General features: G+C 31.3%; 1 protein-coding gene across 1 annotated transcript; it reads right to left on the bottom strand.

Annotated features, from left to right (window-relative positions):
- Positions 1-13,334: 13,334 nt before the first annotated feature.
- LOC113737217 (UPF0481 protein At3g47200-like) lies at positions 13,335-15,493 on the bottom strand. Its single transcript, XM_027264478.2, has 2 exons — positions 15,426-15,493; positions 13,335-14,714 (listed from the first exon to the last, which is right to left on the bottom strand). Exon 2 carries the CDS (start codon positions 14,676-14,678, stop codon positions 13,440-13,442), a length of 1,239 nt encoding a protein of 412 aa, XP_027120279.1. The 5' UTR covers positions 14,679-14,714; positions 15,426-15,493; the 3' UTR covers positions 13,335-13,439.
- Between the last annotated feature and the right edge of the window lie 1,149 nt (positions 15,494-16,642).

Genomic DNA, 16,642 nt, shown 5'->3' with positions numbered 1-16,642 from the left:
ATTTTAATGGTAAAAACTTCATTTTTATGCAGGAATGATGATTCAATCACCAAAGGATGTCAAATGAGGTAAAAAATAGAGATTTGGTGATAAATTCAAGTGGCAACAAGAAGAATGAAGTGAAAAACGTTCAAGTGAGAAAATGCAATACAAGTCAGTTTTGACACTTTTCAGTATTTCGATCATATCTCAGGCTACAAAGCTCCGATTTGGATGATTCTTGAAGCATTGGAAAGCTAACTCAAAGGGCTACAACTTTTGTGTTTTGCACAAAAGCTAGTTCGGCCTTTATGATAGAGAAAATCGCAGATGAAGTAAGGCCAAAGTGAATACGCGAGTACACAAAACGTGACTTGTAACCGCGTTTTGTGTAGGCGCGTTTTATAGCCGAAATTCTGCAATTTGACTCAGCCAATTCTCTTGTGTTCACACCACTTTCTAGCTATAAGATGCAAGGGAATTCGGTGCACATGCTTCAGAAGACAAAAGGGCAAGAAAAGTGGCTTATTTTCAAGTCAAAAATATTGGTTTTTGACTATGCTAACAAAGTGGAGATTTGGGAATCAAAGGATAGAATTTGACTTGGAAAAATGGAGCCTTTGAGTACTTTTTATGCAGAAATATGGGGAGGGGTCTGAGATCCATTCGTAGCTGAGTTTTCTTACAGAAAAACATATTCTCTCTACCTAGGACTTGCAAGGGGCAATTGGGATTTCATCTTGTAATCATCTAAGTTCAAGACAAAGGAGATTTTTGGAAGGCTTCACCATATCTTGGCTAAGACTTTCTTTACTCTGTTTGTATTTGTAATTCATGATGATTTACATTAATAAAGTTATGAGTGTTTTATCATTCATGAGTAGCTAATTTTCTTTATCTAGGGAGTAGATGAAGCTTATGGCCAAATGATATGAAGTGATTGTTATTCATTCTTGTTATGTCTTGTATTAACTTATCTACTTGTGTATGTTGGATTACTTGTTGTTGCTTGATCACCAATAGCAGGTTTATAGTTATTTTTATTCATTGAGAAATGGTAAAAATAATGGAATGACACAAGTAGAACTTGAGTTGTATATTCATGAGAATAGAAATATATTCAAGTGGATGAAATCTGCATTTCATGTGTGAATAAGAACAGATTTAGTATTTACCAAGAGATTAGGAAAAACTAATCTGTTTTAACCCATTATTATCATGAGAATGTGATTTTGGTATTTCTGGAAATGAATCCTTGGTTAAACAAGAGCAGTAACAAGTGTTGAATTAATTCATTTTAGATCTTTTGTGTCATAAGTGGAATCTACATCCCTAGATCTTAATATTTAGTGAATTCTACTCCTATTGTGAGATTGCATTTATCTAGTTAAGAACTCTTGTAGTTGAATTAAAATCTGAAGTTTCTGCTCAAATTAATTGTGAGTCTAAATAATAGAGTAAATTAGTATCTAATAATTGTTTTAAATTGCTCCTCGTGGGATCGACCCGATACACATCTTGTACTACAATTGCGACCTGTATACTTGCAGTCCAACGGGTGTAAATTCGGAATTAAACTTGCACTTAAAGTAAAAACCCGTCAAAGGCATTTGATTCGTCAAGGTCAAATTAATCAATAATGATTGTTTAGAAGCAAATGGGATGCATCTTTTCATGGAATGCAAATCAAACCGAGATGGGAAAAAAAAATTTGAGAAACCATTTGGAAGAATCAGATAGCATTTAGTTCTGAATGTACAAGAAATAAGATACATGGAAATTCGCAGCAAACTAATATAATGGGTTGAAAAACTCATTTATGGACAGAGTGCGATGTAGATTCATGTTTCTGAGGCACCGAAGTTCTGCTTATCGTTTAGGACAAGTAAATGGTGTCAAAATTCAAGGCTGAGACCCGAGAACGTAGAGATTCTGAATTCTAATCTGCCAAATGAATTTCCACTTTTTAAAATTTCATTCCTCTCCTACTAGAAAAAAAGATTACAAGAAAATAGTGTCAAACCCATGAACAAATAAATTTTCTTGTGAAGATTTGGCATTAAGAATTTCTAAGCGTTGGCAAATATGGTGACTTGAAATGGACTAGGACGAAGGATATACATGGCAGCTTTAGATTTTGAGGATGGATTAATCATATCTGTCCAAGTCTTCGTGGTCTGCATAAAGCTAAGGATTCTTCTAAGAATGTGAATTGGGATTGGTATAAACCAAATCCCACCGTTGTCCTTCTCAATAGATTCACCAAATGTCATTCAAGCAAAAAATAACCCATAATGATATCCTAGAAATACACCCATTCATGTACAGGAATAATTACATCTACACGGTTTAACCAAACTACCATTATACCCCTTGAACTTCTGAAATCAACGGTCACTCCCATTTGACTTAATAGAGGCTAAACGGTGTTAAACTTATTCTTGTGTGGCCGTAACTACCCTCCCAAAACTTTACACATTATTAAATACAAAAAAGAAAAATAAGGCAAAATAAAAGAATAAATAAGTGGCCAAGGATTAAAAACAAAATGGCTAAAGAAAACCAATTATGCCTAGACCACCACACCACCAAAAATGACACCATAAGTCCATGACAACACCACCAAAAGAAATCCACCATGTCTGTTCTACCATTCATCCCTTCTAATCATGAATTACCTATTCTCTACTCATGTAAATACCTAATCTTATCTAATTTGCAAAATCCATTGTTAATTATGAACACTTCTCCCAGTCTTGTTCTTCCTTGCCATTCTAACCCACAAGACCACAACCATCGGATTTATCTTCTCTTCCTTTTTTGTTTTTAAACTCTAGAAGAATATATGGTGCTTGACTCTGTTTGCCCACAACATGAGTATTGATAGAGTGAATATGAATTGATTGTAGCAGGCAAACCAGATCCTCTGATTCAAATCCGGATTTGATGAGAATTCGTGAAATTGTGTTTTCAATTTTATGGTGATGGTGATTATATTGAGAGTGCAACAACTTGTTTCCCGAACAAATTGATTTCTTCCTCGTCTCAATTACTACAGTCTTGACAAATCCAACCTAAACATTTTGTCATCGCCACTCTATGTCTCTATTTCTACATCTGTTCTTTGTATGTGACTAGATATCTCTATTTTTAAATCTATTCTCTAAGGGTGGCTAGTGGTGTATTTCATTATGATCTTTCCTTTCTTTCTAGAAGATTTTGCTTTTTATTATGGTTTAATACATAGTACTATAAAATTGTTGAAAAGGAATTACATTAAATAGGACTTACACATGGTATATCTGGAAGGGCTATATTGGATTTTCATACTATTCTTTTAAGTGATTGGATTAACAACCGTTCATACACTAACGGGAAGGGATTATGTGTTATATGAATGCAAAGTCAAAGGGTGGCGACTGTTATATTCCAAAGCTTTTGAGGTCTGTTAATAGTTTGGTCAAAATATAGTGGAGGTAAATGCAATTAACCCTTATATATATATAGTCGAGGTAAGAATGAGTTGTGGTCAAAGGGGATTTGAATTTCAACTGCATAGATAAGGGCTTTTTGGGAATGTGGAATATTGTGTAGTTTTATTAAATCTTTTGGTACAACTGAGGGCTGTATGTGTTTAGATATATTTACTGAAATGTCCTCATTTTGGTACATTTAAAGCTTTGATTTATGGGATACCTTCCCTGAGATTTGTCATAATATCACTCAACTCTTCTCAAGTTTTTAAAATCTCATTTACCTTTCTTGTCAACTTGACAAGACTAAATATTCCTATCGAATGTCACAAATTAAGAACATTATCCTTACTCTTAATAACTATTTAACCAAAAAAGCCAAAACAAAATAAAATTTTAAAAGCAAAAAATGTAAATTAAAAAAAATTGCTAGCTAATAATGGTTCATATTTCTTGACATTGGGGTCATGGTAGAATAGCAAAGGATATGAATAAATTAAATCTAATCAAGATCAACCACTTAGGAGGATTTTAGAGAGTAATTAACACTTTAAAAATTTTTGTGCACAATTACAATTAAAGAAGTCAAGATACTTTTTTTGGAAAAATATATTTTAATTCATGGTGTTGTTTAAGTCGTATTGAAAACTAAAATAATTTCTTCATACGTGTGAATTTTTCAAGGTGTAAATTTTGCTTTTGTTTCAATACAATTAAAATAAATAGTTTACGTCAACAAATTTACACCTTATAAAAATTTAATCTTATTTTATTTTTTATTGTTATAAATTTCATAAGTAGGATAATATAAGGGTAGTATTGGAACAAAAGTTTTATCTTTCTTGTATTTCCTTCATAGGGTTTAAAATGTTATAAGAAATATCAATTCAAGGGAGGTGAGTGAGATTTAAAAACCTCAGGGGAGTTGAGTGATATTATAAGAAACTTCAGGGGAGGTTTCTGAAATTATCCCTTGATTTATGGAGGCAACTGGGTATTTCTGGAATATGAAATTATTTTACAATCGTTTTTGCATCGAATACAACTCATATAAGCTTATGTGTTTGTGTAATTACTGAAATGATATTATAGACACATTTAATTGAAGTGTGACTTTTGTTGTGTAATTAACATAAAGATATATTAATACGTTGTGTAATTAAAATGTTATTATAACTAACGGTTGGTGGATATTCCTTTGTCTGAAATAACTTATGTCTGCTCTTGGGCAATTTTCAATTGACATTTGTAGGGGCTTTTTAGGAATGGTAAAATTATAAAAGTATTGATAAAATAAAATGTACAAGTGTGTACTGCAATTGGAATATATTATTATTAGTTTTGTCATATTTGATGACTATTTCTTTCCAAAATATACTATTATTTGTTTAATAAAAAATCCTCTTTAATCACAGATGCCAAACACCCGTGCAATGCGTGGGCACTCTTCCCCTAGTATATGTATATATATGAACAACCTAGCACATTAAAGCCATTAAAAGATAGCTTTTAACTGAAATAGCACTATCATTCATTAATTGCACCCATCATTAATAGAAAAGAAAGAAAGAAAAAACATATTAAGACTGAAAATTAAACAACCATAATAAAGTCACACAAAGGAGAACAACCAATTAATGATTTAACTGAAAAAAATTTACTTAAATGACATAAAAGAGCACATTCAAATGAGCATTTCATCAAAGGACAATGCTACAGTGCCTATAGTTATGGTAACGATATTAGAGAAACCTACTATTATAGGTTTCTATTACCTTTAGTGACATATCAAGTTTTTTAGCGACTTTTTAAATATTATATTAAACTAATTAATATTAACTTTAGTAAGTTTTTAATTAAAACTAGTAAGTATATGCCTGAAAGATAAGTTTTAGTCAGAAATAGAAATTTACACTTTGAGTAATTTAACTTACTTATTATTTGATAAAATTTACTTTTGTTTAAATTAAACTTACTAATACTAAAAGTAAAAAATTTCCATATTTAAGTAAAAAAATCACCTTGTCACTTATCTTTGGAATTCTGAACCGTTTCAAATTTTAACAAAGAATTCTATCACAACCACAACACTTTTGAATTCAAAACTACGAAAAAGCCTTTCTTTTTTATCATTTTGGGTTAAAATTAGCAAAAGTCCTACCTATTTGCACCTTTATTGTAACATTATTTTTTGTTGCAATTTCCTATTTTAGTTATCCATTCGACACTAGTACGGGCATAGATACGAATTAAGCAACTACTTTGAGGAATAATATTTTTTATTATAAAATTAATTTGAATTGAATTAACAATTTGATATTTTCACAAAAAAAGTGTAATTTTTTTGTCATTTTTCAAAAAAAAAAATTAAAAAAATATATTCTAGCAGTTGTTGTCATTGACACTTAATTGTCTAGACCAACTTATCAGCATAAAATTAGTGTCATTGGGAATAATTGAAGCTCTGATATCAATACTCTATTCAAATGTAAATATTCAACCTAAGTAACAAAATAAATGATAACTAAACAAATGAAATATGAGCTCAATTGATCGTGTTCAAACTACATATTTTGTTAATGGTTAGTATTGTATTTTCCATATGCAGAAAAATAATATGCATTTTATATCTACTAACAAATAAATTACTGTTGTTTTGAACAAATCAAACCTAAACTCATGGTGTGATATGTATATAGTTGCTCACATTTATACTTATGCCATCGTCCTTTCTTCCCATTTGCTTTTTAAGAGTGCAAATTTCTTTTGATTATATTGGTAAAAAAAATAACATATTTTACAAATTATTCTAATTCATTTAGAAAATGTTACTAATTTCATTAGAAATTATGAAATGTAATCATGGTTTATTAATTTTTTACTAAACATAAATACTGCATATAAAAAGGAATAGATATTTGATTTTGTTTTATTTTGATTAGAAAAACTTGTGGTAGTAATAATGAAATAGTGACAAGGGTGCAACTTTCAAATCAACAACCAACGTACATTTAATTAAGGTAATATTTTTTAGTTGATCAGACTAATATATGCCATAAAGTAGTAAGATTTACTCATTTATAAATTGACAATTTTAGCAGTTTATACACCATTCACCTATAAAAATTATGATTATTATAAAATGACATTTTATAATAATTTACATACCATTTGCCAATTAAAAATAATTTTGATAAAAATGTGCATATAAATCCATATTGTAAATGATACAAAATATATTTGAAACTCACAAAACTTAATATATGGGTAAATTTACTATAATTTTCAAAGATTATGCTACATTAGTACAACTTTAACTTTTATACTTGTGACTTAGAAAATAAATTTATTAAAACACATAACATTTGTAAATGATACATACATTTAATAAAATGCTTAAAACACAAAACATTTATGAAGGATACATACAATCATGTATTATACATTTACGTTACCAACAATTACTAACTATAATATTAAGTTTAAATCATTAATAAAAAAATCTTAGCATTATTTTAAATAAACTTCCTAATACTTGTTTCACATAAGTTTCTTTAAGTAAAATAATAAATTTATGCCACAAACTAGTAAGTTTTGATGATTAACCAAATTTACTATTCTATCAACAAGATTTACTATTAATCTATAAAAATTTACTATTACTTGAACTAAACTTACTCTCCAAAAAGTAAGTTTCGAATATAAAGTAGTAATTTATTTTTTAAAAAAAGTAACTTTCATTTTTATTTCGATTTACTTTTTGAGACATAAATAGGATAACACTTATATGACCATTTTTGATTTATTTTTGATTTACTTTTAGCGACCATTGATTATTTGATAGGCCTATCCACGTAAATAGGATAACATTTAAAAATAAGAAAGTAAGTTTCCCATCTAAAATAGTAATTTAACAGTAATAAATTAGTAACTTTTATACTTCAAAAGGTAAATTGGAATAAATATTAAACTTACTTTTTAAATAAATAAATTACTATTTTATATCCCAAACTTACTTTTTAGAGAGTAAGTTTAATTCAAGTAATAGTGAGTTTTTATACATAAATAGTAATTCTTACTGATAACATGGTAAAATTGATTAATAATCAAAACTTCTGATTTATGGGACACATGTACTATTTTACTTTAAAACATATTTCAAACTAGTATTAGGAAATTTATTTGAAATAACGATAAGATGTTTTATTAATGATTAATTCTTAGTACCTTAGTTAGTAAGTACTCATAATATACCTGTATAATACATGATTATAGGTATAATTTAAAAAAATTATTTATATATTTTAAAAAACTATGAAAAATAGTTTGAATTTCCACATATTCTTGTAAATATGTAATAAAATTTTGTCGTATTATAAGTTTTTAATCATTTTCAATTTTTGAAAAGTTTGAAAGTTCGAATAACAATAACAACAAATCTTCCTAGTTATATATAGAATATTACTTGTTTATATATCAAAATTTTTATAATTTAACACCTATGAATATAATAAGATGATAAAGTTTTAATAAATTTACATCTGAGACACAAGAAATAATAAGAGTAAAAGCCTAAACAAATGAGAAATAATATAATAATAAAATGACAAAATGTATAACAATTAATATAAGAAAATCAGTATGATCTGGATTTTTTTTCCTTGGCAGATTGTTCATAAGAATACGATCCAATAATTATAAATGAAAATCACATGCATGTATAATCTATTGTAGAATTTAAATTACATTTAGTTCACGTATAAAATGGTCCTAAAATAATTAGTACACTATGATACAATGTTATTTTAACAACAAATTTTTTTTTTACTAAAAGTCTGAAATATCCATGACATACGTATGAGGGATACTTTACCATATTTGTATCTCACATCTAATCATGAAAGTTAATTTGAGAAAAAATATTTTTGACAATAGAATTATTTTGAATTTAATCAACAAGTTGAGATTTTTTAAACATAAAAGTGAAATATTTTGGGAACTTAGTTGTTTATTTTCCCATAATTAAAAATTGCTCTATTTTAGCAATTGTTGCCATTGACTTTTGATTCTGTAGACTAATTTTTATCAATGCAAAATTAGTTTTATTAACAATAATTGAAGTTCCATTGATCTGAGGATTGGCATTTTATTGCTATTATTTTATATGTAAATAGTTAATATAAGTAATAAAATAAATAATAGCTACTTAAAAAAAGGAAATTGGTGCTCAATTGATTGTGGTGTAAAATATTAGTATACAATTAACTAGAGTTTGAAATGGAATTAAATTTATTTAGTATTTTACCGCTAACAACTTTGACCCCATTTAATGGTTAAAGAAAAAATAAAAGAGACGTAGAGACTAGGATTGGTTCCTTAGTGTGAAAAAGGAAAGTTCTTCTAAACTAATGCTGCGTGAAATTCTGGATGCATATGAAATTAGAAATGTGATGACTTTGCAATTCATTCTCATTCATGATGAATTTTTTCGATTCTATATAGAATTGCAATTTTTTTCGTTCAGCATGAAAACATTTTTTTTTGTCATATTGATGGCTTTTGCTTTTAAGATTATCTACATGTCGGTGGTTAGTATTATTGACAAGGTTAGAGGTCATGGAAAATGTTACTAATTTTAGGAGAAATTATGTATTGTAAAAATGGGTTAATAATTTTCTATTAAGCATAACTACTGCATACAAAAGGAAAAGATATTTTATTTTATTTTGCTTCGATTAGAAGAACTTGTACTAGTAATAAAAGAAATTTCAATTCAACACTCAACGTGCACATGATTACAGTAATTTTTTAGTTATTTAGACTAATATATGCCATAAAGTAGTCAGATTTAGTCATTTGTGAATTCATAATTTTAACAGTTTACATAAAATTCATCTATAAAAAATTATGATGATTATAAAATGACATTTTATAATAATTTACATACCATTTGCCAATAAAAAAATAGTTTGATAGAAAACATATGGATACAAATCCATAATATAAATGATACAAAGTATGTTTGAAAGTCACATAACCTAACATATGGGTAATTTTACTATAATTTTCAAAGATTATGCTATGTTAATACAACTTTAATTTTTATACTTGTGACCCAGAAAATAAATTTATTAAGATTTTCCATTTTATTAAATTCATAGGCATTAATATATGCAAATTGTGTACCATTTTATTATATTCATAGGTGTCAATATATGAAAATTGTGATGTATAGATAAGTGCAATTCTATATATTACTCGAAAGATTTGTTGTTACTATCATCCAAACTTTCTAACCTTTCACAAATTCAAAAATAATTCAAAATTTATAATATGACAAATTATTCTTACATATTTTATAAGGCCATATGCAAAAATAAATAAATAAAATTCATAGTATATTTAAAATGCTTAAAACATATAACATTTATAAATGATACGTATAATTGTGTATCATACATTTACATTACGAGTAATTACTAACTATACTAAGCTTCAATTATTAATAAAAAAATCTTAGCATTATTTCAAATAAACTCCCTAATACTTGTTTCATATAAGTTTCTTTAAGTAAAATAGTAAATTTATGCCACAAACTAGTAAGTTTTGATGATTAACCAAATTTACTATTCTATCAACAATATTTACTATTAATCTATAAAAACTTACTATTACTTGAACTAAACTTACTCTCCAAAAAGTAAGTTTCGTATATAGAGTAGTAATTTACTTCAAAAAAAAAAAAGTAAGTTCCATATTTATTCAAATTTACTTTTTGAGACATAAAAGTTACTCATTTATTGAGTTAACTTACTATTTTTTATGTAAAACTTACTAACCAAAATTTTAGATACGATTTTATTTAGATGACCAGTACAACAGGTAATTAAATGGTCGTTAAAAGTGTTTTTACCTGTTATATCAAGTAAAAACAGTTTCGTTACCATAACGATCGTTCCTTCAGACTTTTCCTTCATCAAATTAATAGACGAATACTCTTTACCTACTTCATCCATATAAATATTAGACGAACTGATACTGACTTTTGTTGGACACATAAAAAGAAGAAGGATAGAAGGAAAAGCAAAAGAATAGCAAAAGAAGTGATTTCGGATACTAATATTGAACATGCCTTTCTAAAATTTATATTTTGGTGAAGCCTTCTAGATTTCCTCCGATATTAATTCATCGATAAGCACATATTGGTGGATGACCACAAAGAAGGAGTTCAGTTTGATTATTTTACCAATAAAGGAGGAAGAGAATATTAGGAAGGGGGAACGCATAAAAGGACTCGTCTGGGTGAAGGAGGAGGAACGAGTCAAGAAATTTACAGAAGCTCAGACGAGCACGAAATCAGGCACAATGTTAAGCTGTTATGCAATTTTGTTTTGAAAATATTTTTAGCCATTTTTCATTTTTCTCAAATTCCAATATAGCTATATGGAATAAACTCTTGGCAACCAAAGAATTCAGCTATAATTGTTTTAACTTCTTGTCACAAATCACACAAATACGAACAGGCATGCACAATACATTGGTGATCATCATATTGTCAGTGATCGTCATTGATGAAGCTATAAGAGATAGGTTTCTTTTTGTTTTTGCCCTTCACCCTCCAGCAACCAGATTCTATTTTTTTGGTTTTCATTCACCGACTTTGGGGTTTTGACTTTTTGAACTACATCTTAATCTTCATACAGAAAAGTTTACAGAAATAAATTCAGCTGTAAAAGGCCACAATATAATGGCATGGCAGGTAACTTCTTTTTTTTTTTTTCTTCTTTTTCCCCTTATTTTGGTAATTGCTTGATTTGATTTTTCTTGTTATGGGTAAGCATTTGAATTTTGCATTTTCCCCCCTTTTTCTAGGAGATTAAATTATTTTCCCCTCAAATTTCGTTATTTCTTTGTTTTCGTGTTAAGGTTTTGGTGCAACTTTCTTGTTGGCTCCCACATCAAGCACTTCAAAGTTGGAACAATGGGGAGTTTGAACTATGTCAATCCCTGAAAAGAGTGTTCAGTTTTCTGATGTTGACACAGAGGTTCACTACAATTTTTTGCTTTTATGGGCACTCTTTTTCTCTATTCCGCATTTCCTTTTTCACTACAAAGGTATATATTTACAAAGTTGAGTTTCAGTTTTAATAATTTCTCAGATGAAGAAGCATACCGAGAAATTCAACTAGAGCATTTATACAAACATGTTGACAATTTAATTAGTCCCAGTGTCAAATCAAATACATAATTCAAGAAGGACAAAAGGAATTCAGTGGTTAGAGAAGGACAAATCAATTTAAAAGTTTCCGTTGTTCGAAGCTAGTCATCATGGAAAGCTAGTTAAGGGCTGAATACAAATCGATGTCACCAGCAGCCCTTATCTCTGGGAGGGATACACAATCTTGGCTATTCTATTGTCTTGTTTAGGCATTTGTCTTCCTATCTCACTCAATTGATCTAGTTAGAAATTGTACAAGTTTAGCCACATATATGCAATTATCCTAGAAGATAAAGGAGGAAAAGGAAATGGAATCAAAAGACAAGCAAAGGCTTCTAAACAAAAAGTATCAGACATATTTTCTGAGAAATAGATGAAATGCTTCAAAAAGACCTAAGGGGTTTATTAGCAGTAGGAATCTTGGATGCATACAGAAGAAAGAATATATCAACAACACTCTCAGTCAGTACAACTTTTATTAGTATGGAATGGTGAAAAATGGTTATGTACCAAGTTAGATATAAAACTCAGTTATAGGTAGGACAATATGAGCTAATATGACTCAATTCAAAGGAGAAATTTTTTTCAACTAGTTCGCTAGTCAGATTTCCAATATATTTCACAGCAAAAAAAAAATACTTGAAAAATTTACCTGGGCAAGAGGAGAGTGTAAGGTGTCACCTTTCGGATATATTAGTCTGGTGGCATATGTCTAACCTTATGTAGAAAAAGGTAGTAAAGAGTACAGAAAGAAAATTTAAGAGCGGCGTTATTGAAACATTGGCTGTTATCTTATGGTCGCGATGAAGAATAAAAGTTTTTTTTTCTGCTTTTGGTATACAAATTTAAATAGTTGAAAAATAACTTAATTAATAGTCTACCCACTTTATTCTTTTCTCCAATATTACAATATATAAAAACACGTTATTTTCCTCCACACTTCTATTATTAATGTACTCAGCAGAAGATAATCTGTACTTCAAGGTATTCATTCATATAAGACGTATAAATTCTTAAACATTTTAATTTTCAAGAATTTTGAGATATGAGCTCATAGCTATTCTTTTCCAATAAATTTAATATGGCTGGAAATTTTTCCTTTGTAGAGAGAAAATAGTGACCGACTGAGCCCAATGAAGAAAAGAGAAGAGAACAGCCAACGTTTAAGCCCTTTAATTCTTTATAAACAAGTTCACATATCTCAGCCCTTCATTCCTTAGCATATGCTTTGCTTCGTGAAGTGACAGCATGAGAAAGGTCAGAACATTGGAGATAAAGCCTTCTCATTTTCTCTGTTTTCTTCTCTAAGCCACAGGAGTAACAATTAGATCCTGCAGTATTATATGTTTTCAGTACACTAATTTTGGTAGAATTTCGATCTAACTTCTATTATATACAATAGTATGCCAAGGATTTTTTTTGCCAGATGAATGCTAAAGGTTCATTCTTGAACTCTTTCTTTGCAGTTTATTGGGTTCTCATCTTCATCCTTTGCATTTAGTAGTAATCTCCAACTACAATAACTACAATACATAAATAATTAAAAATTAAGATTGGACCAGTGCTAGGTAACACTCAAAGCTAGGCCCCCACTATGGTCATACACAGGCACAAATACATATATAGATATAGAAACTTATGTCGACAGATGTATTAAGAAAATATACAAGACACGAGAGTTCTTTACATCATACAGATCAAGAATTTGTTACAAGTACAATGACTTTATTCGTATTTAAGTACAATGACTAACAAATTACACAACTAGCTTACTTCTGTTTCGTATACTGTAGGATGGAAAATATGGCCTGCACAGTTGCTAGGAGAAGCAATGCACATGCAGCCAGAAACGCAATGAAAGACCACGGGTTATTAAAATATTTCCTCACTAGGTGCGCCCTCCAAATATGCCAGCGCTTGCGGGAGTACTTGTCCACATCATCAAAAATTTTGGTGTAACAGAATCTCCCGCCAACATTGACATTTTTGCTTAGCTTGTTAAACATTGTAGAGAGTGCTTCATCACTACCTAACGCATTCTCGATGATATCATGTCTGCGAAGCGTTTCAACATCGGACGGGGAATCTATGAGAGAATCTATGAAGATTATGTAATCACTTATGCACTTCCATGTCTCAATTGGATTAGACATATACTCTTCATATGCAATCAAGTTTCTGAAGACGGATTCTGTATCATCGTCCACAACTAAAGGAGGGATTTTAAGTACACCATTTTCGAAAGTGATATGGAATGAGGATTTACCATCCGCTGCCTTCTCGAACTTGATTCCACTTTGTCGGAGCTCACCAGCTGATTTTAGGAACAGAGATGAGTGTGTAGTATTGGAATAAGTGGTTGAAGTAAGTGTTTCAGAAAATGAGGCAGACAGAATTTTGTGCATGAGGCCAAGAAGATGAACCGGCTTATAATGTTCGAAGATTGTAGAATGAGAATTTAGACCTGGATCGGCCAACTCGAAGGACAGAGAGAAATGAATAGCTAGGTCAATAAGGTTCTCTTCTTCTCCTGGCGACTTGGTCATGTCAAACAGCTGAAGCAGGACAAAAAAGGGCAACTGATTCTCAAATAATATAAGGTCATTCTTAGTGGCTGAGAATAGCCAAAGCATCTGAAAAATGGGGTCATTCTGCAAGCGCAATTCTGGATGTATTCTTTTCCTCAAGAACTCGATGACAAAGCAGCCATCAAGGCATAGCATTTCAACAAAATCATCATTACTAAGATTGATTTCTTCTGCGTAACACCTTCGAGCTTGATCTTGAAGATCAGCCAAAGCTATGATGTATTTCACAGAACTCTCACCTCTACGACGAAAAAGCTCATTGAAGTACCTTAGCTTATGCTTCTCCATCTCTTTCAGTTTAGGCTTACCGCGGTGATAAGGTCCGATGGAAACCACTTGTGGCTCGTATGCCTCTTCATTTTCACTTCGTAGTTGACCATGGATTTTGAAGATCGATGGCTCTTGATCAATTCTAGACATCTCTTGTTGAGTACGTATAAACAAGAGGAAAAATTGCTGCGGGAGAAAACATCAAGAGGATCAGCCAATTTGGGCAGGTATGGGTTGAGTGGTTTGGGGAGAGGGAGTGCAGAGTGAGAGGTTTCAGGATTCGAGTCCTTCTACTCACACAAAAAACAAAAAAAAAAGTTTGAAGGAAAAGGGAACGATAAGCTAATTTAACCATTTAGGTTAATTCCTATTGGAGTGAATCTTAAGGTCCGAGTTAGATAACTGTCCCAAAATCTTTTTTTTTTTTTTTAAATACGTTGTGAGTGACTGATGACATTTTGTTGTTTCTTGGGTATAGTTAACTTGCACCAGAACATGCCTTTTGATCAGACAGTAGATTAAAATTCTCTGAATGATAAAGAAGAGCCTAAAATTTGGCTCCAAACCATATTGAATGTAGAAGCAGTCAGAGATGAAGAAAAGGAAAATCTTATTCATACACCAAAGTTAATTTACAAGATATAGATGAAAGCTCTGAAGCATAGTCGACGTCAGATGATCATCACTTGCCAATTCTTGGCTCGATTGGCTATATAGATATGTATATAAATGATAAAAGACAAGGAGAAAGCTTTACTTTTATGGCGTAAACATAGAAGACGTAACGTTAAGCTAACAAAATCTATTTAAACACATATATCTATCAGCATGCAACTAGGATTTAGGTTTAAATAAAAAGAAAGCACTTGATTACAGAAGAAGAATACACACACTAACCTGTTAGTAACACTGAAGAATGTCAGCACATGTTAGCCCTTGCACCAAGGTTTTCAACTTTTCTATGCACTCTGGCAATCAAAACTGCCCGTGCATGCCTTGTATATATACTCGCAGTTCCTTGAGAATATTGTTTAAGTCAAGTTTCTTGGCAACGTCCTATTCTTCAAGGTTTCCAATTGTGTTATTTTATTCCTTTCTTGAGCATTTGACTGTAGTATATAATAGATTATAAAGACACTCATTGTAAATAAAGTTAAATACTCCCTCCGTACTTTTCGAGATTCTAATTCTTTATGGATTGTAATGTTGTTGAAATTTATGAGTTCCAGTTTTATCTTTGGGCCTGTTTGGAAGGTGAGTTTTTTAGGTGTTTGTATAAAACTTTACTGTAGATCACTGTAGAAATTGTAGAAAAACCTTGTAAGATGAAAAAACTTTTTTTAGAAGTTGTAGAAAAACTTTTTGTGTTATGAAAAACTTTTTTTCCTTTTCCTTTTCTTTCTTTCTTTTTCTTTTTTCTTTTTTTTTCTTTTCCTTCCTCCCTTCCCGCTTCTTCTCTCTTCCTCTTCCCCCTACCCTGTTCCCTCTTCAGATCACTGCCAATGCAGCTTTGGGTTTTTTTGCAACCTTTTTTTTGCTTTTTTTTCTCCCCCTCTCCTGTCCGCCACTCCTCCCTCTCCCTCCCCCGCCACCCCTTTTCTCCCTCTCCCCTTCTCCTTCCTTCCCCCGCCTACCCATTTCCTCCTCTCTCCCCGGCACCCCCTCTGCCCGCCACTGCCTTCCCCGACACCCGTTTCCTCCCCTCTCCCCCGACACCCCCCTCTGCCCGGCACCCCCCTCTGCCTCCCCTGCCACCCATTTCCTCCCTTCTCCCCCGTCACCCCTCTGCCCGTCACCTCTCTTCTCCCTCCCTCGCCACCCGGCACCCCCTCTCCCCTTCCCCTTCCTTCTCCCGCCACCCCTTTTCTCCCTCCCCCGCCACCCCTCTCCTCCTCTCTCCCCATCCCCCTTCCCTCGCCTAACTCTGCTCAATCTGTCGGCTACGGAAATTTTTTTTTTTTTTTTGCAATTTTCCTTCTCCCCCTCTACTCCCCTTCCCCCGCCACCCTCACCCTCCCTCGGTGCGATCTGGTCTGGCGACCGGCCAGAGGGGAAGGGAAAGGGTGGTGGGGGAGAGGGAGAGGGAGAAAAAAAAAGAGAGAGGATCAAAATCG

The sequence above is a fragment of the Coffea arabica genome, chromosome 3e (assembly GCF_036785885.1).
Source record: "Coffea arabica cultivar ET-39 chromosome 3e, Coffea Arabica ET-39 HiFi, whole genome shotgun sequence".
Lineage (NCBI taxonomy): Eukaryota > Viridiplantae > Streptophyta > Magnoliopsida > Gentianales > Rubiaceae > Coffea > Coffea arabica.
Note: the sequence above shows the minus strand (reverse complement) of the source record. Positions and strands in the feature narration are given on the sequence as shown.

Excerpts from the sequence above, each read along its gene's own strand:
- LOC113737217 (XM_027264478.2), bottom strand. The coding sequence starts at position 14,678 with ATGTCTAGAATTGATCAAGAGCCATCGATCTTCAAAATCCATGGTCAA.